Source organism: Crocuta crocuta, unplaced genomic scaffold (assembly GCF_008692635.1).
Source record: "Crocuta crocuta isolate KB4526 unplaced genomic scaffold, BGI_CrCroc_1.0 scaffold160, whole genome shotgun sequence".
Lineage (NCBI taxonomy): Eukaryota > Metazoa > Chordata > Mammalia > Carnivora > Hyaenidae > Crocuta > Crocuta crocuta.
In genome coordinates this window covers 223,354-251,009 of record NW_027527591.1, presented here as the reverse complement: position 1 = coordinate 251,009, position 27,656 = coordinate 223,354, and the positions used below count along the sequence as shown (strand labels likewise).

The 27,656-nt window shown below is 36.6% G+C and overlaps 1 protein-coding gene across 1 annotated transcript; it reads left to right on the top strand.

The window, feature by feature from the left end:
* LOC144237284 (sperm-associated antigen 16 protein-like) lies at positions 1-27,656 on the top strand. Its single transcript, XM_077770962.1, has 5 exons — positions 1-127; positions 10,237-10,283; positions 11,397-11,492; positions 20,827-20,939; positions 27,503-27,656. The coding sequence occupies exons 1-5, from the start codon at positions 1-3 to the stop codon at positions 27,654-27,656; spliced, it is 537 nt and encodes a 178-aa protein (XP_077627088.1).

The window sequence follows — 27,656 nt, the reverse complement described above, 5'->3', positions numbered from 1 at the left end:
ATGGCCGCTAAACAAGCGATTTCCACCTCGGCCCTGCGGGTCTTGGAAGAAGCGTTGGGCATGGGCTTGACGGCTGCTGGGGACACCGCGGAGGCGGTGGCCGCGGAGGGCGCCTACTACCTGGAGCGTATCCTTAAGTGTAGGCGCGGCCTCCAGGCGCTGCCCATGGTAACGGGTTTGGGGGCGAGGGCGCGGGCTTCCCACTGGGGGCGCCCTCGCAGGCTGTGGCCGGCCAAGACGCCTTGCGGACCTCATGGTGGCGTCTCCGCCACCGTGTTCCCCTGATAGCTACCCAGTAAAAGTTTCGTCTTTCAGGAGTGTTAGGCGGCCGCGTTCCTGTTGGAAGAACCTTCAGGAATCTCGTACTTAGTCACCACTCTGCAAACTTTGGATGGAAGTTTTATGTTAAGGTGGTGCAACAGATTGATTCAACCCCTCTTTTCGCTCAGTGGTTTTCCTAAATAAGCCCTAAACCTTCGGAATCCCGTGGGAGCCAATTCAGTCGGGAAAGTAAGGAGACAGGGAAAGACTTCTTTCTGCCTTTGGGTTTTAACGAGCTGAAGCTCAGAATATTCAACCTGTGACTCTGTAGATGGCTCATTTGTCCAATGCTTAGATGATTTGTTGTTGTAGCATCAACTTCCTAGGTAGTTTCAAATTTGGCTACTTAATAATAATCATTACATTAAAAAAATTTTTTTTTACCTTTTTTTTAAAGCAACTAAATGATGACCTGGTGAGCTCAAAAGTCTCAGAGGTGTTAGGAAGAAACCAGTGATGAGCAATTATCAATGGAAGTATCAGAAAAATGGAATAGCCATATGTGAATAATCAGGTTCACTATTTCTTGGTAAGGCTTTTGAGCTCACCTCCTGTAGGCATATAGAGTAATTTTACTGGAGAGATAGGAGAGTTCATGAGAAGAAGGCATCTACTTATTTCAGGCAGGTAGGAGAAGGAGGGTTATGTGTTTTATTCTTAAAGATATCAAAGAAACTCTAAAATCTGCTTTATTGTTATTATTTTTAGTCCAACTGTGAATCCCCCAGCTTTAATTCAAGACTTAAGAGATTCAGCAATGATTCGTTTTGTGGGCTTTGGCAAACTGCTTCACCTGTCCTGACTCAGGCTCTGTACACATCAGTGCTTCAGGGAGCTTTGAAGAACATAGTTGAAAAGATCAAAGAAAATATGTGATATTTTATTCAATGCAAACATGATTTTTATAGGAATATAAGTTTCAATAGTTCAAAATCAATTTAAATGAGATCTGTAGGTGCCTTAGTGTCTTAAATGAGGCATTGTACTATTTTCATAGCTCTAAATAACTACCTTTTCCGGTAAGATTACTTTTTAAATGCAAAAACAAGTCAACAATTCTTTCAGAACCTAACTGCATCAAGTATAAAGTTATTCAGTGTCCCTGGTAGTGAATGGTAACCAGCATCTTACTTTTGTCTACAGTAAGACGATTTCTGTAACACAGTTTGTTAACATGAGGCAAACACAATGGGTTAACATTTTTGCAAACATCCTTGTGAAATAAATAGTGGGACTCCAATATTGTACAGCTTTTAGGTTTACTTAATTTTCAGGGAGATCACTGGGTCACGATTGCGAACATATAACAGTTTGCAAAAAAAACCCTGTCTTACAAAGACTTCTCCAAGTAATCATAATTGTAAATAGAAGCAACTCTAACTTTTTAGGATTTTATTATCTGGTTTGTAAATTCTCTGGTCTTTTCTTCCATCTCTCTCTGGTTGACTATTATTTTGGGTTTCAACCAAAGGGTAGTCAAGAGATAGCAAAACTACACACATAGCCAATTTTCCTACATTCAGTGTTTAGGTAAGAAGTTTAGTCATAACTGAGGCTTTAACTCTTAGTTAAAATGAAGTTTGAGGATTACTTTTGAATGCCAATTACCCCTGTATCCCTGGGCTCTCTTAGCATGCATAATTAAGAGTTGACTGTATAATGTTATTTGACATTGTTTCTTAAGGCAATTATGATAGTTGCTGAAGTGAGACTTTCTTGGGTTTAAAGTCTTTAGCTTTCAGGTAATTTAATTGAGCCATTGCAGTGGGTAAATAAAATTTATAATATGCACAAATGAATCAGAAATCTGATGTTCTCTACTTTGCACATATACTTAATCACTTCTAATCTACTGCATTTGGTCTTGGGCTTCCCTTATTTATGACTGAACAGATGCTCCTTAGAATACTAGACAACAAGATATTAATATTAAGTTTTTAAAAGAGGTTGACTGTAATTCCCCAGGAAGTCCTCCTTTTCTTTGGTGTTAAGCATTTAAACATAAAGAACATGTATTCCTTAATAGGGCCCAAACCAGAAACAGCCAGGATCCACCATGAAGGGAATGATTTCATTAGTAAAGGCCCCATTTTCTTTATAAGTTTAGAGAACATATTCAGGAAAAAGAATTCTTACCCCTGCCACACCTCTTCTTTGTAACCTACTACCTGTAAAGTTAGATGTTATCTCTTTCTCTTCTGCAGCAGTTCAGGATATTATTGCTTTATGTTTTAAACTTACATAAGATAAAATACAAACACACATGTACATTGTTCCTTTCTTAACTGTAGCCATAGCTTTGAAGAAATCTGTTTATGGAGTACATGAATTCTCTGGAGAACTCCTCATTGGAAAGATATTTGCAACACTGTAAAACATAAGGCTAGATTTTAACTATGTGTTTTGTAAAGGGTCAAGTGTTTATAAAGAAAGTTGATTGTTCTTTTGTGAATGAATTCTCTATTAGAAATCAGTACTGCTTGGGTAAGGTTTTCAGTTGGAGTAGGAACTACAGTGGATGTATGGCTGTGGACAGATGGGAATGCCCAGTCCAATAGGGAGATGCAGGCCAGAATGAATTGTATGAAGAAAACTAATGTTTAATTGGTTTTATTGTTACATGTCAAAAGAATTGTTCAAGGAAGAATAATGGAATACATGGACTCTAGGAAAATGAAGCCTCCAAAGTATTATTTTTGTTATCTCCCTCCTTTTGGACTGATTCTCTGCACCCCTAGCTGGATATTGATTATTTTATCTTTCAAGGCATTCCAACACTAAGAATTTGGCTTCTTAGATCATGGAAATAAGTTTGCTGACCACTGAAGAGGTCTGCTCTGGCCCCACCAGCAATTTCTGAGAGTTGAGTGAATTTAAGCCAGTGCTTTGAAGCTGATCAACTCTGGATTCAGTCCCAAAGTCAACTATTTCTGAAAATACAAAATTAAAGATTCCATTAAACTAGTCAATTGAAATATGGTGATCACACTTAGATACCCCATCTAAGATGCATGCTTGTTTTCTTAAATTATATCCCTAGACACTCTCATTGCAGTAGTAATGTTCAGTGATAACTATAATTAAAATTGAATTTTTATCATTTAACATTCTTTTTTTTATTTTTAACATTTAGTGATTTTTCCCATCTTTTATGTTAACTTCTCTGGGATGTTTGTAGTATTGAGTGAGTAGATATTTGTAAAGTCCTTAATAATCATTATGTACTTAAGTCATCTATTTCTTATTATCATTGGAAAAATGAATTTGCCCATGGAATCTTAGTTGCATCCTACATATATTCAAATACAAGGACAGACAGTCTGAATGTAGAAACTAGACCAAAAGGCATGTTACTAAATCTGGAGTGCCAAATTTTACATGCATGAAAGTTATAGGCTATTTGGAAAGAAAAAAAAAGTATTTTGTTGTGTGTCTTCTAATCTGGGCAAACTTTAATGTGCATATGAATCAAAGATATGGATCTTTAAATGAAGGCTCTAATTCAACAAGTTCTAGTGAGGGCTGAAATTTTGCATTACTAACAAGCTCCTAGGTGTTGCTGGTCTAAAGAATATACTTGGAGTAATAAGGTTGTTAACAAATTTCTTAACTACTAGCCATTATATTTTCAGATAGAGGTGTATCTATATTTTTAGCTATAGAGCCCATATCTTTGGATCTCCTGGCTTAGAAGTTGGAAAAACTTAAACCACTATCCATTATCGGAACAATGAGACTTCTATTTTGAAAAGAAAGTTATTTTCCAGTTTCTGAGGCAGAAGATGTGCCGTGGTGTCTGGGGCAGGGGTAGCTAGTAAATTTCCTTCTTGCCGTGTCTGTTGAATTGGTAGTGGCTTCCTGGTATGTGATGTTAATAAGATTCTGAGACCACCTGAAGACTTGGTGGGAAAGACTGAAGAAAACAAATAACAGTGGGGAAAGTGGTAGCCAGTTATTTGCTATCTTTGTATATGTTATTCAGTTAACTTACATTATTTAAACTGGCTTTCCTAGGAAAGGGAACCATGGCTATGATGTTTGCTATTTACAGTACTTTTATTTCAGTTCGGTAAGTAAAATGTTGATCATGGATGATCCAGGCTAGATTTTAGATTGCCTCTATGTACATTGGCTTTGCAGTGATGGCAAAGATTACAAAGCAGTTTCTGTCTATAGTAGCTTTGGGAAATCATGTAAAGTACAATTAGCTGTATGTTTCATTCTAGTTCTTTATAAAGATGCTGCTGCTGGAAGTGATCACTACCTCCAGTGCAGCAGCGGGAGGAGACCAGAGTGTGAGGAAAACTTTGTATGGTGTTCACATTCTAAAAATCGTTCATGGTTTTCTGGCTGTGGTTCCTTTGCAGAGCCTTGTTTGTGACCCCATCATATCAACTGTCACCTCACGCTCGACTCCATTATGCCAGCTGAAATGCTTCTCTGAGGCTTCTTGCCGTTGTGTCTTCTGTAAAACTGTGATGGATTGAGGGTTTCCTGGTGGTTTCTGTGTGGGTGTCTATTGGCCTATTTTCTAATAGGATCTACAAGGTCAGGATCTGGTACAAATTCCTCCAGTGCAGAAATTGCCAGTTAGTTCATCCATGGTAATCAAGTATTCTCAAGGAACTGATTTATACTATGCAAAATCACAGGCGTTACTAAATTTATTCCAGAGCAAGTGGAGATGTGGAGTGGGACCCTAGTCTGAGTGTAGGCTCTGACTCTGGGATACCGAACCTCGCCTAGAATAGGGTGATGTTATGGGCTGTGGCTGCAGTCAGGGAGGAAGCAGAATCACAAACTATAGTACTCTGGGCAAGAGGAGACTAGAAAACTAGGCACAACATTAAATGTCAACTTAACCTTAAGCAAGCAGAAAGGCAATAACTAGTTCTAAAGAGAACAGAAAGGAGGGAAAAATGAATTTTGAAAATGGAGTTTAACAATGGTCTTTGAAGGAATACTAGACAGATAATAAGAAGGGAGTTTTTCTTGGCATTAAGAAACTGATTTTAAGTCAGAATTCTGGCTTATTCTGCAATGGAAAAAAAAATCACTTTGCCTGAGAACTGTGACCAGCTTAATTGTATGGACATTTCCTGCAGAATAGGATCACCTTAGAGATTAAATTACACATGAGAAAGTTGTCCAGTAAAAGTAGAATGAGAGTAAAAGGTTTTTATCATTCAGGCAATTCTTGGTCAATTGCTTATTCCTGTTCTGGCAACATTGCTTCTAAAGCAGTTTTCCAACCTTTTTTTTACACATGGTGTTCCATCAATTCCTGCTTTACTCAGTCTTTCTGGCTGCCCCAATGGCCAAGGGAATCAATATCAGTACAATGCACAGTGTTCTCTTTATGAGAAGGGGATAGTGTAATTTCTCACAGGCTTCACAACCAGAAATTGCTGTACATCTGCTGAGAAACTCATCTGTTTTCATTGGATAGATACTGAATTGGTATCTGATTACATTCCCCTCTTTACCCTGACTGCTGGGAAGCTTTGGGTCAAACCTGTGGCTTATGTTTGGCAAAGTTCATGAGACTTTATGGCATGTGCTGTATCTTAACCTTTATCTTATTTCTGTTCTTTCACTTTAAATTTCCATATTTACTTATTTTTATATTTTGTACTATATGCATATTTGTAAACTGCCACACAATCATTTGGGGATTCATTTGTGCATTTGTCCATGTGTTGCTAGCCAGCTAAGCCAGATAGACAAATGCATACAAACACACGTGCCAAAGTACATTTATTTCTTCAGTAACACTGCAACATCACATTTCAACTCAGTTGCTCTTGGGAAGATTTTATGTGCGAATCATTTTTGCAGATACTGAAAATAACCAATCAAGGAGAATAGTGGTTCCTATTTTGGATGTTTGTCCTGTTCCTGACCTTTAGTCTCATTGATCTCTTGCCCTTGGCTAATTTAATCTTTGGGTTTGTAGCCCTCTTTTATACTTCTCTTTCCTTTAGGTCCTTCAAATTGAGCTATTTAAATGATTTGATTTAGCTGTTGGTAATATAGCACTTGAAGGTTTGGAAAATAGGTGAGGATTCATTACCTAGGATTTTGGTAAAAATTTTACATTCTTGTGTCCCTGTAGACACAATATGATATTGTAGAAAATTCCTGATATTTTTATTGAAGAAACTTGTCTTTGTCACTTATAGGTACATGATTTTGGGCAAATATCTTAACCTCCTTAAGTTTCTTTTATTTTTTATTTAGAAATGATTATATCTGTGTTATTCAATGTCAGAGGATTGTTGTGAGAATAAATATGAGAATGATCCATATGGCAAAACTTTTTAAGCTTTATAAAATGGTAGTTACTTTTTCACTTACTGTTTTGATTTGGGGGAAACAATATATTATTAGGGTTTGAACACTGTTTCCTCACATATTTTCTGGGTAGCAGTATGACAAGTGTTTGATATTTCCAAATCTTTGAGGACAAATTGTTTTCCTCTGCATATTGCTATGTTTAACAACCTATACTTTGATGGTTTTTTTTTCACATTAATCTTATCAGTTGACTAATTTGCAATTTTAAACTCTAAATAATTTTAGAATATTTACTTCTTTGTGAAATTTATTATGGTATGAGCAGTGATGAAGGATGGCATTGCTTTTCTGGAGACTTAAAGACAAATGACTTCATACAAAGTCAAGTTTTGGTAACTGTCATGAAGAAGAGGGCATACTTTTCCATAAAAAAGAGACTGATTTTCTGTAGCTGAACTTGAGGAAATTTTATCTAATTGAGTGAAAATGTATCAGAAAAATCTAAACTTAGAAAGGAGGAAGATTGAGAGTGAATTTTATTAATCTATTCATTTTAAAGCCTGGGAGAACAGGGCCATGAGAGACTTATGAGACTTCTCCACTGGTACTCGTCTCTTTCTAGAACAAGGAAAATAATAACAAATACTTGCATAGCATTTACGCTAAGCTAGGCACCATTCTAAATGAATTATATTCATTAACTCTTTTAATACTCTTGAAACCCCTTAAGGTATCTGTGGTAGGCAGCTTTCATAGCAATCCTCACATTCTTGTCGTCATGCTCTTATTTAGTTTTCTTGTGTACTGAATAGGGTTGATATATGTAACCAATAGGATAATGAATAAATGATGATGATGTGTGACTTCTGAGGCTTGGTCATAAAAGACATTGTGTCTCCACTTTGTTTTCTTATATTGCTTATTCTGGAGGTAGCTAGCCACTATATCTTGAGAATGCTGAAGAAGCATGTGGAGAGACCCACATGGAGAGGAATTGAAACCTTTAGCCAGCAATGTCAGAGCCATCTTTGAAATGGATCCTGTTGCCTCCACTGAGCCTTCAGAAGACTGCAGCACAAGCTGCTATGCTATCTTGACTGAGGTCTCATCAGAGGCCCCAAATCAAAATCCAGAAGCTAAGCCTGCTGAATTCTTGAGCACAGAAACTGTGAGATAAACTGTTAAGCCTTAAGGTTTGGAGAGTTTGTTAAGCACCAATAATAAAAAGTACAGATTTTGGTGCCTGAAAGTGGGGTTCTAACATAAGAAATACTTCAGAGTATTTAGAATGGCTCTGGAACTGAAATAGGACAAATGTTAGAAGTTCTTTAAGTAGGATGTTAATGAAAGCTAAATACCTTGAACAGACTATTAGTGGAAGCCTGGTGGTCTTTTAAGAAGGCTTCTGGCAAGGGACTAAAGAAAGGAAGGTGAGGCAAGTGCTATTGGAAACTGTTCCATAGTATTAGATTAACTAACTTAGGTAGGTACTTCACTCCTTGTGCCCAACATGGGTATTCTAGGATCAGCTGCAAGTATGTATCTTTTTTTTTTCTGTAGTAGTTTAATCTACCACATTAGTTTTTAATTAGTTATTTAATCAGTTAAATTAATTAGTTATTTTTGAACCAGTATTACTTTTCACCATGTTACTGGGAGATAAATTCTTGTTTGGCAATGAAAATACTGGCCTTTTGATGGTATCTGGTCCCTATGAATGGTTCATAACTGAAATAGGCTTAAATGTCTCTTCAAGTGGATCGAGTAAACAGTGAAGAGTTACTGGTTATGATGGAGTTGAGTAACAAAGCTGGATAACCTATCATTTAGAGGTTTAGAACTGATAACTGGCAAACACTTCAAGTGTTTACATAGCATAGAAAATGAATATGGAATAACAAGAGAGGCTTAAGTATAGCATAGTTAAACCTGAACTTCTGGGGCTGATCACCAACTGTGTTAGCTCCTACCTGTGTGGCCTTGTGCTTGTGAGTCCTGATTTGTAAAGTGGAGATGATGATAAGAGCTTGTAGATATGATGAGGATGAAGGACAGTGTCTGGCTTCTATTAAATACTGCATAAGTGATATCAGTTCTTATTATAAATAGTGTAAGTTGTTATATACACTTTTAGCTAACTCTTAGAAGATAATTTCTCTTAACCAGCAGCAAAATGAAAGCTAGGCTAATCTCATCTTTGATTTTGGTAACCTTTACTATGCCTTAAAGTGTTTAATTTTATACATTTTGAGCTTAGCATAATCATAATCACACCTGTACATGTGGAGAGAAATGTAAACCCACCAACTAATAAAATGTTAATGGTATATGTTGTGATTGCTTTCAAAATTAAATGTTATCTTGAAGTTTTTATTTGTAATTAAATTCACTTACAATTTTTGAAAGTCTTACAGCAATGCTGTTAGAATTTTTTTTTTTAATTTTTAAATGTTTTATTTACTTCTGAGAGAGCGAGAGAGCAAGAGAGAGAGAGAGAGAGTGAGCATGAGCAGGGGAGGGTCAGAGAGGGGGGAGGCACAGAATCTGAAACAGGCTCCAGGCTCTGAGCTGGCTGTCAGCACAGAGCCCAACACAGGGCTCAAACCCAGGAACCGTGAGATCATGACCTGAGCCGAAGTCAGATGCTTAACTGACTGAGCCACCCAGGCACCGCTGTTAGAATTTTTTATTAGTCATTTCCATTGGTATTTTAATGCTTATTTCTTGATACTTTAAGAAGCACTGAATTATGATTACTGTATAGTTTACTTTGCTTAAAAATTAGGCTGCCTTTCCTCAGAATGAGTTTAATTTTAAAATTGGAATATATAATAAATAAATAGAGATTTAAGTAATTTTTACTATGAAAACAGTGAAATCTGTTTTTTTACTTATATGTGAATATTGATGTGCTTTTTAGAAATTCGTTAATACTTTAAGAAGTCACAGTGCACTATAAATAACTCTGGAGCTCTGAGAAATTAAGTTAGTTTAAGATAAATTAAAAAAATTTACTGTCATAGCTTTCTTGTGCATAATTTTTCTTTTTCCTTTCTAATCGACACTATCTCATATATATCATGTACATTTTTGTAGGCCTTAGAACCAAGTTGGAACTCATTAGATAGTAAATAGATGTGTGGGAATGTAGTTTTTCATAGGTTTGGGTTGTGTAGAGCAATAGTTTAATAATAAAATGTTTTGTTTTAAAATATCTGTATTTGAAGGGGCACCTGGGTGGCTTAGTCAGTTAAGCGTCCGACTTTTGCTTAGGTCATGATCTCTCGGTTCGTGGGTTCGAGCCCCGCGTCAGGCTCTGTGCTGACTGCCAGCTTGGAGCCTGGAGCCTGTTTCAGAGTCTGTATCTCCCTCTCTCTCTGACCCTCCCCTGCTCATGCTGTCTCTCTCTCTCTCTCTCCTAGAAATAAATTAAAAAATATTTTTAAAAAATCTATATTTGTAGGTTGTATGGGGAAGATCAATTTTAAAAACAGCTTAAATTACATTTACCAACTTGGTAAAATAAATGGATCTAATACTGAATTTTAATGTCAAATCAATTTTAAATAAATCATTTTATTCCGTATATTTTGAGATTGAAACTTGACATGATTTCAGAGGTCACCATAACTGAGGCATCTGAAGATGATTATGAATATGAAGAGGTAATTATTTCATTTTAAATATTTACTCTGTAAATTCATTATCATTCTAATGAAATATTCATTTTATTTTATATATATATTTTGTTTTCCTTAAGACATGTTAGTTTTTCAACTGAATTTAGCTAATATCAGCTGGTTAAAAGTGAAGTGTGAAAGTTCTGTTTGAAAGTTTAGATTGTTTAATCCATCTGGCTCTTTTGGTTTTCCTGTTAATTGTGCTTCAGAATTACCTCCTTATCCCCTCTCTTGTGGATCCTAACTCCAGACTGCCCATCCAGCAGGCTTTCCTTCCCAAACATCCATTCTGCTCTTGGATAGGTTTTCCAGATTCCCATTACTGGCTGTAGCTCAGATCCCATGCTTCCTTTCAGCTTAATTCTAATTCTGTGGGTAATGTAGTTACTGCCTCAAATCTTTCCTTTCATTCACTGTTTGGATAGGACCTCTCGCTCCTTCTGAGACTTGGCACATAGAGTCATTCCTAAATGACAGGCACTGCAAGTGAGACTGTGGAAACAAGCGCAGCAATTTGTGGCCTGAGCAAGTAAATGAACAAACAGATAAACTTTTTATTATACTAGTAAAATAGAGATATTATGAATATGTGCCATATGAAATTACTGAAGGAGTTAATATAAGATACATAAAACTCATCAGCATGTAACAAGCAGGTGGTGAGTGTTAACCATCTTTATTATTATAATTAGAGTCAATTGCATTTTTCCAAGAGCTTAACACTCCGGCAGTGAATTTTATTTATTTATTTTTTAATAAACTAGAGATTTGCAGTTACTGATAGTTATGAAAAAGAAATGGCCTTACATTTTTTCTCAGTAGAGTTGTTAGACTACATTTGTCATTATAGATAAGAGCAGATGCCCCTAAACTGATCTCGAATTTATCAGAAGTGACATTGATGATGTTTACGAGGAAGTCAGAAAGCTTCCTGCTTGGTTATACGTTTGTCAGAGAACTTCAGAATGACCAGGTATCTTACATAAGGTGTATATTTTTGGGATCTTTTATTTTATGAGGAAAAATTATTTCTGAAATGAAGTAAGGTACTTTTATATTCCATGCTTACTCTTTCTATACTCTTTCTCTTTGATTTAGATACCAGATGACAATTTTAGCATTCCAGAAGGTGAAGAAGATCTGGCAAAAGCAATTCAGATGGTGCAAGAAAAGGATACAGATACTCAGATTTTGGTGAGAATTTTGAACACAACCTATAGTTTGTGTAGTTTGAACACAGCCTATAGTTTAGCAGTGAGACTTATGTGATGTTTTGAAAATCATTTAAACTTTAAAAAAACTTTTTTTTTTAACATTTATTTATTTTTGAGACAGAGAGAGAGCGCGAGCTGGGGAGGGAGAGGGAGACACAGAATCTGAAACAGGCTCCAGGCTCTGAGCTGTCAGCACAGAGCCCGATGCGGGGCTCAAACCCACAGACCATGATATCATGACCTAAGCTGAAGTCGAATGTTTAACCGACTGAGCCACCCAGGGGCCCCAGAAAGTCATTTAAACTTTAAGTATGTTACTTACTAAGTGCAATCCTATCACTCATTGTGCCTTTTTCTCTTCTGTGTTTTTATCATCACACCTTAACTTTAAGTAGTCTTTTTTCTTCCTTTTTGGATTGTCATTTTCCACATCATGGTTACTCTTGCATAAATAACTTCATGACAAATGACACCTTCCTCAGAACTCTGTTTAATCTCACCAGATATTAAACCAAGGATTTTCAACATTAATGTACAGAATTTGATATTGTATACAGATACTAAAATGTATTTTGTAAACATTCTATGTGGGTTTTTTTTTTTTCATGGAAGTATTTATATGATAGGGATGCTTAATATGTTACAACTTTTTTTTTCTTATGAGCTATTTTACTAAAGAATGTGGTAGGGGATTTTTTAAAAGTTATTTTGAGAGAGAGAAAGACAGAGAGACAGGGAGAGAGAGAGAGAGATGTAAATGGAGCGGGGGTGGGGGCAGGGAGAGAAAGAGAGAGAATCCCAAACAGGCTCCATGTGTCAGCGCAGAGCCTGATGTGGCGCTCGACTCACAAACTGTGAGATCATGACCTAAGCTGAAGTTAAGAGTCAGATACTTAATGTACTGAGCTGCCCAGGTGCTCCTGGGATATGTTGTTTTTATTCAACTAGTTTTTCATTCCTTGAAATAGGGAAGTATCTCATTCAAATTTAATACCTAGCACCTTTCATGGTGCCTGACATGTGGGAGATGTTCAACAAAGATATGTTGAGTGAATATTATATGTAAAGTTAAAAGGAACATTTATGATCACTTTATAGCTTAGAACATGTATGTATATTCATGTGTGTTGTATATAATACATTCATAGGATTCTGAGTCTCCATGTATAAGAAACATGGAATTTTAAGGTAGTTGAATTTCTGCTTTAGATTTTTCAAAGTATATGTATCAGATATATTCAGGAAATAGAAAACGCTATTTGAGAAGGCAGAAATCTACTAGGTATGTTGCAACATACATACAAATGGACGTACAAACATCAGCTCACAGACATTTTTAGAAACTAGGTACAGTCTCTCTGTCCTTTGCCTCCCATGTTCCCAATTCCTTCAACTATCCTCCATCTCATTCTAAATATCATTTTCAAATTTATTGACCAAAAATGCCAAGATAACATTTGTTATTGTCAAATGAATGTTTACTTCCAACAATGTTAATCCCTTACTTAGCAGTTATATGTAAATTTCCACCATAATGCAAAGACTTGAAGGGATGCTATATTCTGCTACTTTGGCATCTTCCATGTTTGATATAGGGTCCTGCATGTAATCAACACTGTTATATAATACCTTTTAAAATGACCTTAGGAAAGATAATCCAAATTATTCTGCTTGAGCTTTAAAAAAATTCATTTTAAAACCTTAGTTATTTGTCAGGAAATTTCTGTAGCCTGCCAAATTTGCTTCAGCTAATCACTGTTTTGAATGTTGTAGCAACTACTAGTAATTAAGATCAGCATTAAATTATGTATATAGCACTTTTGAAAAGCACTTTTTAGGGGCACCTAGGAGGCTCGGTTGGTTAAGTACCTGACTCTTGACTTAGTTCAGGTCATGATCTCATGGTTTCTGAGGTCAAGCCCTGCATTGGGCTCTGTGCTGACAATGAAGATCCTGCCTGGGATTTTCTCTCTCCCTCTGTCCCTCTGTTTCTGCCCCTCCCCTGCTTGTGCTCGTTCGCGCTCTCTCTCTCTCTCTCTCTCGCTCTCGCTCTCCCTCTCTGTCTCAAAATAAATAAATAAACTTAAAAAATTTTTTAAAAAGAAAAGAAATTTTTAGGGCAACAGAGATTCATTCCTTACTGAATTTCTATGTAAGTATTACTAGGTATGTAATATTTACCTGGTATGTGACCAAGACCAAGTTAAGAAGGACAGGGAAGAAGGAAAGTCTACGTCTGAGTTTCTGTATGTTAAAATAGATCTGTCTGTCTAAATTATTGGCAGTTAGATTGGTAAGTTCTTGCCAATGAGAAGAAAATGAATGCACTCTGGGAGTAACCATACCGTTGATATTTTTAAGAATTTACCCATTATTTGACTTATTTTATACATGGGCTTATGTGATTTTGTAGTTTTTATGGCTATTCTAATTTCATATTTCACTTGCTGAAGTATATCCACTTTTCTAGGTTAGGGGTCTGCAAACATGTTCCCTGGGATTATATAGTAAATATTTTACATTTTGATAGCCATAAGATCTCTGTTGCAATTCACCTCTCTCATGTAGTATGAAAGCAGTCATAGACAGTATGTACAAAAATGGGCATGGCTGTGTTTTGATACAATTTATTTATTAAAATAGTTAGCTGAGCCCTGATGTAGACAATAGGCTTATCTAATTCTGTTATTAAATGGTAGTATAAGCCATTCTATCACACATATTTTTTTCTATGTCAGTGTTTCTAAAGATCAAGGAGCCAAAATTCATTATATTTCTTTTTATTGTTTTCATGATTTATTTATTTTTAATTTTAAAAAGTGCTTATTTATTTATTTATTTTTCTTTTTCCTTAAATAGTTTATTGTCAAGTTGGTTTCCATGTAATACCCAGTGCTTATCCCAACAAGTGCCCTCCTCCATGCCCATCACCCCCTTCTCCTCTCACCCACCCCCCCTCAGCCCTCAGTTTGTTCTCAGCATTCAAGAATCTCTCATGGTTTGCTTTCTCCCCTCTCCCCAACTACTTTTCCCTTTCTTCTCCTGCTTCATCCTCTGTTAACTTCCTCCTAATCCACCTATAATGTGCAAACATATGGTATTTGTGCTTCTCTGCCTGACTTATTTCCCTCAGCATAACACCCTCTAGTTCAATCCATGTTGCTACACATGGCCAGATTTCATTCTTTCTCATTGCCATGTAGTATTCCATTGTATAAATATACCACATCTTCTTGATCCATTCATCCGTTGATGGACACTTAGGTTCTTTCCATGTTTTGGCTATTGTTGAGGGTGCTACTATGAACACTGAGGTACATGTGCCCCTAGACATCAGCACTCCTGTATCCCTTGGGTAAATTCCTAGCAGTGCTATTGCTGGGTCATAGGGGCATTCTATTGTTAATTTTTGGAGGAACCTCCACACTGTTTTCCAGAGGGGTTGCAGCAGCTTACATTCCCACCAGCAGTGTAGGAGGGTGCTCGTTTCTCCACATCCTTGCCAGCATCTATTGTCTCCTGATTTGTACATTTTAGCCACTCTAACCGGCGTGAGATGGTTCTCAGTGTGGGTTTGATTTGTATTTCCCTGATGAGGAGGGACGCTGAGCATAGCTTCATCTGTCTGTTGGCCATCTGGATGTCCTCTTTGGAGAAGTGTTCATGTCATCTGCCCATTTCTTCACTGGATTATTTGATTTTTGGGTGTGGAGTTTGATGAGTTCCTTATAGATTTTGGATACTAGCCCTTTATCTGAGATGTCATTTGCAACTATCTTTTCCCATTCCGTCAGGTGCCTATTATTTTATTGATTGTTTCCTTTGCCATGCAGAAGCGTTTTATCTTGATAAGGTCCCAGTAGTTCATTTTTGCTCTTGATTCCCTTGCCTTTGGGGATGTGTCAAGTAAGAAATTGCTGCGGTGGAGGTCAAGGAGGTTGTTTCCTGCTTTCTCTTCTAGGGTTTTGATGGTTTCCTGTCTCACATTCAGGTCCTTTATCCATTTTGAATTTATTTTTGTGTATGGTGTGAGAAAATCATCTTGTTTCATGCTTCTGCATGTTGCTGTCCAGTTCTCCCAGGACCATCTGTTAAAGAGGTTGTCTTTTTTCCATTGGATCCTCTTTCCCACTTTGTCAAAGATTAGTTGGCCATACATTTGTGTGTCCAATTCTGAGTTCTCTATTCTATTACATTGGTCGTTGTGTCTGCTTTGTGCCAATACCATACTGTCTTGATCATTACAGCTTTGTAGTATAGGCTAAAGTCTCAGGTGGTGATGCCTCCCATTTTGGTTTTTTTCTTCAATATTACTTTGGCTATTCGGGGTCTTTTGTGGTTCCATACAAATTTTTGGATAGTTTGTTCTAGTTTTGAGAAGTATGCTGGTGCAATTTTGATTGGAATTGCATTGAATGTGTAGATTGCTTTGGGTAGTAATGACATTTTAACAATATTTATTCTTCTGACCCGTGAGCATGGAATGTTTTTCCATTTCTTTGTGTCTTCTTCAATTTCCTTCATAAGTTTTCTATAGTTTTCATCATACAGATCTCCTATATCTTTGGTTAGGTTGATTCCTAGGTATTTTATGGTTTCTGTGCGATTGTGAATGGGATCTGTTTCTTGATTTCTCTTTCTGTTGCTTTATTATTGGTGTATAAAAATGCAACCGATTTCTGTACGTTGATTTTGTATCCTGCAACATTGCTGAATTCATGGATCAGTTCTAGTAGGCTTCTGGTGGAGTCTGTCAGGTTTTCTATGTAGAGTATTATGTTGTCTGCGAAAAGTGAAAGTTTGACTTCTTCTTTACCGATTCTAATGCCTTTGATTTCCTTTTGTTGTCTGACGGCTGATGCTAGGACTTCAGCACTATGTTAAACAACAGTGGTGAGAGTGGATCTGTGTCGTGTTCCTGATCTCAGGGGGAAAGCTCTCAGTTTTCCCCATTGAGGATGATGTTAGCTGAGAGCTTCTTATAGATGGCTTCAATGATGTTTAGGTAAGTTCCTTCTATCTCGATTTTCTCAAGGGTCTTTATTGAGAAGCGATGCTATATCTTGTCAAATGCTTTTTCTGCATCTATCGACAGGATCATATGGTTTTTATCTTTTCTTTTGTTAATGTGATGTATCACATTGATCGATTTGCGAATATTGAACCAGCCCTGTAACCCAGGAATGAATCCCACTTGATCTTGGTGGATAATTCTTTTTATGTGCTGTTGGATTCGATTTGCAAGTATCTTGTTGAGGATTTTTGTATCCGTATTCATCAAGTATATAGGCCTATAGTTCTCTTTTTTTGCTGGGTCTCTGTCTGGCTTGGGAATCNTTTATTATTTCTCTTCTCCTACTGGGTTTGGGGTGCTCCTGTTGCTCTCCCTCTAGTTCCTTTAGGTGTGCTGTTAGATTTTGTACTTGCGCTTTCTAATTTCTTGAAAGAAGCCTGGAGTGCAACGTACTTTCCTTTAGGACTACCTTTGCCACATCCCATGGAGTTTGGATTTTTGTATTTTCTTTTCATTTGTTTCCATATACTTTTTAATTTCTTCATAACTGCCTAATTGGCCCATTCATACTTTAGATGTGTGTTCTTTAACCTCCATGTTTTTGGAGGTTTTCCAGACTTCTTCCTGTGATTGATTTCAAGTTTTATAGCATTGTGATCTGAAAGTGTACATGGTATGATCTCAATTCTTTCATATTTATTGAGGGCTGCTTTATGTCCCAGTATGTGATCTATCTTGGAGAATGTGCCATGTGCACTTGAGAAGAAAGTGAATTCCATGGCCTCAGGATGTAGAGTTTTAAATATATCTGTCAAATCCATCTGGTACAATGTGTCATTCAAGTCCATTGTTTTTTTTAGTTATTCTCTCTCTAGTTAATCTATCCATTGCTGTAGGTGGAGTATTAAAGTCCCCTGCTATTGGCACATTCTTATCCATAAGATTGTGTTTGTGATTAATTGTTTTATATATTTAGATGCTCCCATATTCGGTGTGTAGACATTTATAATTGTTAGTGCTTCCTGATGGGTAGACCTTATAATTATTTATATAATGCCCTTCTTCATCCCTTTTTACTGTCTTTAATTTAAAGTCCAGTTTGTCCGATATAAGTATAANGTAGAGTTTTAAATATATCTGTCAAATCCATCTGGTACAATGTGTCATTCAAGTCCATTGTTTTTTTTAGTTATTCTCTCTCTAGTTAATCTATCCATTGCTGTAGGTGGAGTATTAAAGTCCCCTGCTATTGGCACATTCTTATCCATAAGATTGTGTTTGTGATTAATTGTTTTATATATTTAGATGCTCCCATATTCGGTGTGTAGACATTTATAATTGTTAGTGCTTCCTGATGGGTAGACCTTATAATTATTTATATAATGCCCTTCTTCATCCCTTTTTACTGTCTTTAATTTAAAGTCCAGTTTGTCCGATATAAGTATAATTACTCCAGCTTTCTTTTGACTTCCAGTAGCATGATATATATTTCTCCACCCCCTTACTTTCAATCTGAAGGTGTCCTCCAGTATAAGATGAGTTTCTTGTAGGCAGCAAATAGATGGGTTTTGTTTTTTTTATCCATTCTACTACCCTATATCTTTTGATTGGAGCATTCAGCCCATTTACATTCAGTGTTATTATTGAAATATGTGGGTTTAGAGTCATTGTGTCCTTTGTGGGGTTCATGCTTGTGGTGGTGTCTCTGGTATTTTGCATTCCTTGCAACATTTCCCTCAGAGAGTCCCCCTCAGGATTTCTTGTAGGGCTGGCTTAGTGGTGACAAATTCTTTCAATTTTGTTCATTTGGAAAGACTTTTATCTCTCCTTCTATTCTGAATGACAGGCTTGATGGATTGAGGATTCTTGGCTGCATATTTTTTCTGTTCATCACATTGAATATCTCCTGCCATTCCTTTCTGGCCTGCCAAGTTTCAGTAGATAGGTCTATCACCACTCTGATAAGTTTCTCTTTGTATGTTCGGGCATCTTTTATCTGTTGCTGCCTTCAGAATTCTCTCTTTGTCCTTATATTTTGCCAGTCACTATGATATGTTGTGCAGAAGATCGATTCAAGTTACGTTTAGGGGAGTTCGCTGTTCCTCTTGAATTTCAACGTCTACTTCCCTCCCCAGATTGCGGAAGTTCTCTGCTATAATTTTTTCAAGGACTCCTTCAGCACCTTTCTCTCTCTCTTCCTCTTCTGGAATTCCTATGATACAGATATTGTTCCGTTTGATTGTATCGCTGAGCTCTCAAACTCTCCTTTTGTGTTCCTCAATCAGTTTATCTCTCTTTTCCTCAGCTTTCACTTTTTCTATAATTGTGTCTTCTAAATCACTTATTCTCCTTTCTGCCTCTTCAATCCATGCATTGGATCCCTCCATTTTATTATGTAACTCATTTATAGCATTTTTAAATTCATCACAACTATTGTTAAGCTCCATAGTGTTTGTAGCAATAGTTTCTCTGATGTCTTCCATGCCTTTTTCAAGCCCAGTGATGAATTTTATGACTGTTGTTCTAAATTCTTGTTCAGTTATGTTGCTTATATCTGTTTTGAGCAGTTCTTTAGCTGTCATTTCTTCCTGGAATTTCCCTGGAGGAGAGTTCTTCCGTTTCATCATTTGATTAGCTTTCTATCCCTTGTTAATTTTAAAGGCTTGTTATGCACTCTGCCCCTGTGGGTGATGTTGTAGTAAAGAAGGCTCTTTGACTGTCCACGGCCTGTCCGTTCATGAAGTGTTCTTTGAATGGTGTCTCTTGGTTTCTCTTGTTGAGAGTTTGGTTATTTTGTTTCCCTAATGGTAGTGGTATTTGGGACACTCCACCATGTGTACTTTGGCTTGTTTCCTGAGGTAGCCTTCCACATTGCCCTGGACCACCGTGTCCGGGCACCTCTGCCTGCTTGGGCTCGCGAGCTCTAGTGCTGCTGCCGCTGCTGCACAGTGCCCTTGCTAGGGGCTGAGAGGACGGTCGCGGGAAGGAGTTACACCACTGCTCCATGGCCCATGCTCTCCACCATGCTCATGGTGGCTGGCCCTGCATGCGCTCCACGGCTGCTCATGCCTCTCCCCTGTTTATTTTTGAGAGAGGGAGAGAGTGTGAGCAGGGGAAGGGCAGAGAGAGAAAGGGACAGAAGATCTGAAATGGGCTCTGTGCTGACAGCAGTTAGCCTGATGTGGGGCTCGAACTCACGAACCATATCATGACCTGAGTTGAAGTCGGATGCTTAACTGACTGAGCCACCCAGACACCCCTATATTTCTTTTAATAATAATAATTGAACGAATTAAAAGGTTCATACATTTTTTTCTTTTTTAAATGTGTTTTATGTTACTGAATGGGCAAGCTGACCTCCTTATTGTTCTTTAGATAATTCAGTCACACTCTTGCCTCAGTGTCTTTTATTTGCTGATGCTTTAACTGGAATATGACTCTATCTTTCTTTAGATTTATGCTTAAATTCTATCTTAGCAGTGAAATCTTCCTCCATCAATGAACATACGTAACAGCCCAGCTCCACATACATATCTGCACTGCATTTGGTCCTCTGCCCTTCAATCATCTGCTTTTTTCCTTGCCATCTTCCATATTATATATTTTTAATTTAGTTCATTTTCTGTCTCCACCTATTTGTGCATTAGGTATGAACACTGAATCTTGCCTAGGTTCAATACTGCTTTATTCCTAGTGATTAAAATAGTCCCTGGAATATAACACTCAACAAAAAATAGATGAAAAAATGAGCAGGTGAAAAATAAGTAAACAGCCTTTTGGTATCAGTAATCAAAGCTTATTTAAAGGGGTGCCTAGGTAGCACAGTCAACCATCTGACTCTTGATTTTTCCTCAGGTCATGATCCCAGGGTTGTAGGATCTAGTCTCATGTTGGGCTCTGCGCTGAGTGTGGAGCCTGGTTGAGATTTTCTCTCTCCCTCTCTCTCTGCCCCTCCCCTGCTTGCACCTATGGGCACACGCTCTCTCACTCTCTCTCTCTCTCTCTCTCAAAATAAACAGGGTGCCTGGGTGGCTCAGTTGGTTAATTATCCAACTTCAGCTCAGGTCATGATCTCATGGTTTGTGGGTTTGAGCCCCTTATCTGGCTCTGTGCAGACAGCCCTGAGCCTAGAGCCTGCTTTGGATTCTGTCTCCCTCTCTCTTTGCCCCTCCTACCACTTGCACTCTGTCTCTCTCTTAAAAATAAATAAACATTAAAAAAAAGAAAATAAATAAACTTAACAGAAGCTTAGTGATGATTTTATGTTTTCAAAATAAATAATTGTATGTTTAAATTTCAGGAGCAGAAAACAGTTTTTCCTTCAAAGCAACCTGAAGTAATAGAAGATTTTCTCTGCAATTTCCTAATCAAAATGGGAATGACCAGAACTCTTGATTGCTTTCAGTCTGAATGGTAAACAATTATGTGGATGAATTGTTCTCTAGAAATGCTAACATGTCTACTTTTAAGTGTCTTAAAAGACTTGAAGTTGCTCACCTTACGCAAAATGGATGAAATGGATGGTAACTTTTCCCATTCTCACCACTGAAACCATAAGACAGACACACACACACACACACACACACACACACACACTCTCACATTCACACTTGCATAATTAGGATATCGATTTAAAAGAAATTTTTACTAAACATCTTTCCTATATTTGGGCAATTTTCAAAAATCAAGAAAATGGAATATCTCCTGGGGTTGTATAAGACAAGGTATTTTATAAAATAGTTTTCTAATATGTTCAGCATAATTATTAAGGGTATTATTTCCTGCATTAAGATATCCTACCAACAGTACTACTTTACTTGTTTTCCTTGTAGTTTAATGGACTGCCTTTCGCTACTCACACAACTGATTTATTCTTTTTCTATAAATATTTCTTCCTTTGGTAATAAGCAGCATTTATTTTCAAATGGTGTCTAAATGCAGATTTTCTTGTTATAATGGAAAATTTTAATAACTTGTTGGTTATTGAAATCATCAGGCATACTGTCTTTATTCCTTTGCTAAAGCAGTAATGTCGGGGCGCCTGGGTGGCTTAGTCGGTTAAGCGTCCGACTTTCGCTTAGGTCATGATCTCGCGGTTCGTGGGTTCGAGCCCCGCGTCGGGCTCTGTGCTGACTGCCAGCTCAGAGCCTGGAGCCTGTTTCAGAGTCTGTGACTCCCTCTCTCTCTGACCCTCCCCTGCTCACGCTGTCTCTCTCTCTCCTAGAAATAAATAAAAATATTAAAAAAAAAAAAGCAGTAATGTCTTCAGGCATATTTTCAGAGTCCTAATATTCCTTAATGAAATATCATTAAATAATTGCATTTAAAAGTATGTTTGAACTTTAAAAGCCATTGCGTATAATGGAAAGGGAATACTATGATATTAAGATGTGTATAGTATTTGGGGGCTAAATTCTAATTTTAAATAAATATAAGGAGCAATTTGTAATTTCTACTAATCTGTGATGTAGTTTTTATTTGCTGCTTTTTTTGGTTCTGATCTATGGAGACCAAGTAGATAGAAGCAATTAGTTTTATTATTTTAAATTGCATATCTAAAGTTAATAAATTTAATGAAAAGAATCATTTTTCATTAATACAGTTAAGGAAACAGAATAAGTTTGATGGTAGAAAAATAATAGTCTTCCTACTAAATTTAGAAATTACACAAATAATATTTATAAAATGTCCCTATGAAATAATTACAAATGTAGTAGAAAATACATTTCTGTAAAAGTAGGTAGATGATTAATTTTCAGTACTAATGAAATGAAAAATTAATGTGGCTCAGTTTATTTTTTTCTTCTAAGAATGTGTGTTAGGACATGTAGTACTTGCATGTTTGTATAGTCCAAAGTGTGAAATGATTCCCTTTGAGAAATCTGGAACCAGATTTCATTTTAGATTTAGCAATTTGAATTAAGATGAAATTTCAGGAAACTACAATAGAATTAGGACTTATAGAACCCCTGTGTAAGCCTGCCATTTAGTATAATACTACAATCTTAAAGTAAGATTCTTATAAAATATCTCTTTATTATATGGTTTAGTAATACTATGGTTGAAATAATTGTATCCTTATCCCTAGATGTCAGTTTGTAATAAATTTACAAACTGTTTATGATAAGATTACACAGTATTGGATACTTTTTCTTCACATGAAGCAGTTTTTACTTTGATCAGAAACCTTTAACTATTCTGCATAGTAGGACTATAGAAATACTAAGTATATTTATTATCGTTTTTATTATAGATAAAAATGTTTTATAGTATTCATTGCTATGAATTTATTTAATCTTACAAAAGTTGATAAAACAAGGTTCCCTCATTGTTAGTTTGTAAAACAAAAAACCCTAAAGTCACCAAAAAACCTGGGCAGTAAAATTTGACATGTGGCCTTTTTTTTCTTTCTAACGTTTTATTTTCTGAGAGGGAGAGAGAGCGCAAGCAGGGGAGGGTCAGAGAGAGAGGGAGACACAGGATCTGAAACAGGCTCCAGGCTATGAGCTAGCTGTCAGCACAGAGCCCGATGCGGGGCCTGAACCCACGAACTGTGAGATCATGACCTGAGCCGAAGTCGGCTGCCCAACCGACTGAGCCACCCAGGCGCCCCGACTTGTGGCCTTTTAATCTTTAAGCAGTAATTGCAGTAAATTCTTTAAATCCAAGGTCAGCAAACAAATCTGGCCTGCCTCTGTTTTTGTAAGTAAAATTTTGTTGGCACATAGCCATGACCTTTCTTTTAGGTATAGTCTGTGTCTGCATTCATGCTACAACAGCACTGTTACTCACAGCACAGTGGAGAACATACGGCCTAGAAAGCTTTTTTTTTTTTTTTTTTCAAATTCTAAACTATTTTTGGCTGTTCACACACAAAAAGATTGTGTGTGTATGTGTGTGTAGTAGGAGTTTTTTTCTATGAACCACAAATAATGTCTGCACTGTGGGTTAGCAGTAGCTAATGGAATTTTTCTTTGTTGGTGAAGTATTTTCTGTAACTGTCCCTGAAAACATGGAGAAAAAATTCTCATTTGATGCTTGTTATCATCTAGGTAACTGTTCCCTGTCTTTTACATCCTATGCCTTGGGTGCCATCATGAAGGAAAAATAACCCTTACTCTTATGACACTATTGATGTGTTTACTGAAATTCTGTCATACTATTTCTCATTTGTGTCAGTGGGCCTTAAACTCTTTTGGTATATAGACAAATCGTATGAAAGTCTATGTACTTTCTCTCTGAAATACATGCACATTCTCCACTTCTCTATAAGTCTAAGTATTTTATGGATCTTATGGTAAATGTGAAGACCATTAATGTAATTTTACTGGCAGTAATGTCATTGGCAGTTCTATTAGTACTGAAACTAATTTTTTTCCCAGTTACTCATAGTTATATAGCAATATTTTTTCCCCATCTGAACACTTTTCAGTCTTATTCTAAGTGTGAGTGAATAAAGAGGAAGAAATAAAAAGGCCAGGATATTTCCTTAACACACACACACACACACACACACACACACACACCCCTACCTGAAACCAAAACAAAATATCTTATGTAGAAAATGCTTGTTTTACTGAGAAATGTATTTTTGGAGTTTGTGGATTAAGATTCCTAGTGATCTTATAGTATCTGAACAGTTTTAGTGAGTTTAAAATAATCTTTGGAATTTTTATATTGATTACAGAAATTTGTCATGATACACTTAGTTTTGAATGTCCTAAGATATATATGATATAGTACGTGTTATAGTGTAGTATGCCTGATTTGTGTTTATTTTACCACATATTAATTTATTTACATAGCATTTAATGTAGAAAGGACTATATACTCCTTTTTTCTTATTGAAATAATTTCTTTAGTGAGTTTTTTCCTGTATTAAATTAAGCACGTTGCTGAATACCAATTTCATGGTCAGAAAAACTTTATGGTCTAATACTTCAATCAATTCTTTTCTTCTGAGATAAATATAAATCACATTCTATTTATGAAATAGTGAATTTATTATTAAATGGTTATCTGTTTTGTTTTATAAATTGTGGCAAATATTACTTAATAATGATTCTTTTTATAAAAAAAATTAATCTTTATTTATTTTTAAGAGAGAAAAACAGCTGTCAGCACAGAGCCTGACAGTGGGGCTTGAACTCACAAGTTGTGAGATCATCATCTGAGCCTGAGCCAAAGTCGGACACTTAACTGACTGAGCCATCAGGTGCCCCTACTTAATATTGATTCTGTAATCTTAACCCTTTGGGTATTCTTCAGGGCTTCTATTAATGTATAACATATTAATAAAATTATGATTTATAACATGAAAATACTGATAATTAAACATTTTTAAACAAATATTTCACTTACCTATAACAAGCTGTGTAGGTATTTCTTTGTTACTTTATTACTGAAATGTTTTTCTGTGTTTATACTGTTTTTTTATTTAGCTTTATTAATTGCTACATGTATACATATAATTTAAAACTATAATCATTTAAAAATCTGTAAATGATTCTCTGATGTTCCTCAATTCACTGACAAAATAGATATTCTATGATCTCTGCCTCCCTCTCTACTTACTAACGTGCCACCTCTGTTCTCAGGCATTCTTCTCACCTGTCACAGAAGCTGAGCCATACACACTGCCATCTAAGGCCAACACTCCAGTTGTCTACTGGAGCCCAGCTACTTAAGGACATTGCCTCAGCAATTGTTCTCTCGGTTCTCTGTATTGTAAACTTTTTTTTTTAAATTTTTTTTTTTAATGTTTTATTTATTTCTAGGAGAGAGAGAGAGACAGTGAGAGCAGGGAGGGTCACAGAGAGAGGGAGTCACAGACTGAAACAGGCTCCAGGCTCTGAGCTGGCAGTCAGCACAGAGCCCGACGCGGGGCTCGAACCCATGAACCGCGAGATCATGACCTAAGCGAAAGTCGGACGCTTAACCGACTAAGCCACCTAGGTGCCCCTCTGTATTGTAAACTTTTTCCCTTCTTGCTGGATCATTCCCATAAGCATATAGATGTATAATAATATTTCTTATATTTTTAAAAAGGCTAGAAGACAAAAAACACCTTGAGCTCCACATCCTTTTTTAAGATAATCTTGATTTTCTAGGCTCTGCTTTATGGTATATCTCCTTGAAAGAGTTTATTTCCAGTTCCTCATGTTCTGTCCTTCCTTTATTTTATTAAAAAAATTTTTTTTAATGTTTATTTCTGAGAGAGAGAGACAGCGTGAGCAGGGGAGGGTCAGAGAGAGAGGGAGACACAGAATCTGAAGCAGCTCCAGGCTGTGAGCTAGCTGTCAGCACAGAGCCCGATGAGGGGCTAGAACCCATGAACCGTGAGATTATGACCTGAGCCGAAGTCGGACGCTTAACCGACTGAGCCACCCAGGCGCCCCCCTCATGTTCTATCCTTAAGTCTACTATGGTTGCACTATTATCTCCATGACTCTGCTGAAAGTTTTCTCAATGCTGCACATTGCCAAATTCAGTGACTGATCCTTAGTATTGCTCTTTATTCAGTCTGTTTTCAGCATTTGTCACTGTTTTTTATTTCTTCCTTCTTGGAACACTTTATTCACTTGGTTTATGAGCCACCGTGCTCTCATATTCACTCAGTATTTCACTACCCCCTGTCTGTCTTAGTCTCTAGTTTGGTAGTATTTCTTTCTCTTCCCAATTCTTGAAACAGTCCAGACACTTCTTTACTTCTCTGTTTACAGTCATGCTCTAGGCCTTGTCCAGTCTTATGACTTTAAATAGTATCTATTTGCTGATAATTCCCACATTTGAATCCCATGTCCTGACTTTTCCCCTTAACTCTGGACATTTAGACCCAGTATTCAGCTTCACTTGCAATATATTCACATTGCAATTAACATGAATGAAAGCAGTTCCTTGATTTCTCTAACCACCCATTTCCTACTGCATTCATTTCCATCCTCATAAATTGCTGTCTGTTGTTCCACCAGAAACCTTGCAGTCATCTTTGACCACTTTTTTTTTTTTAACCAATACTTGGCAGCTGATTCATAAGAAAATCTTTTTTGGCTTCATCAGTAAGTTGGCTCCACTTTTACACCCTGTCCAGAAGGGACCTATTTCTCATAATCTCTACTGCTACCAACTTTGTTCATGCTACCATTGTCTCTTTTTGAATTATTGCAACAGCCTCCTAACTAGCCTCTCTGATTCTACTCTTGCTCCTATAGAGTCAGTTTCTTCAAAGAGATGGCAGACTAATCCTTTTAAAACATAAATCTGATCAGTGTCACTTGTTTCTCAAAGCCTTCCAATGGCTTTAGTCTGATTCAAGTAAAATCATATTCTCTCTGGCTCCCGGCTCTCTTCCTTACCTATTTTTCACCACTCTCTTCCTTCTGCTGGCTCCAGATACTCCAGAGATACTGGCTTTTTGCTTTTTATCATACATGTCAAGCATTTCCTTTTCTTAGGGTCTTTACATTTACTTTTCTGTCAGCCAAGAATGCTCTTCCCCTTCATATCTACATGACTTTAGTCCTTTATATCTTTTAGTTCTCTGCTCAAATTTCACTTTATCAGTCATACTTTCTGGATTCATCCTATGTAAAGTAGCACAAACATCCCCATCAATTTCCACCTCAGTCTCTCTATCATTCTTATCCTGCTTTATTTTACTTCTTAGAACATACCACCATCCACACTAGAATAGATGGGGGCTTGGTCTGTTTTGTTCATTTTACCAATGTCTAGATTAGCACCTGGAACATACAAGATGTTTGGTTATATTTTATGTAGTATGATGATATGAGTACCTAGCAATTAATTGTTATTTTAAATATATATTTTGAATGTTGACATTTTAATTTACAAAATTAATGCAACAACTCATTTCTATAAATATTTCCTAGGACTTATCTTTTTGAATTGTACATAAATTAAGCCAGTTTAGTAAAAAGCAACAATATAAAGTCCTTTGTTTGATTTTATCCTAGGTATGAGTTAATACAGAAAGGACTAACTGAACTTAAAGATCTTGGGAATGTTCCAGATGTCTACACCCAGAATATGCTTTTAGAAAATGAGAACAAAAATTTGAAGAAAGATTTGAAACACTACAAACAGGCAGCTAAGTATGTTAATTTTTAA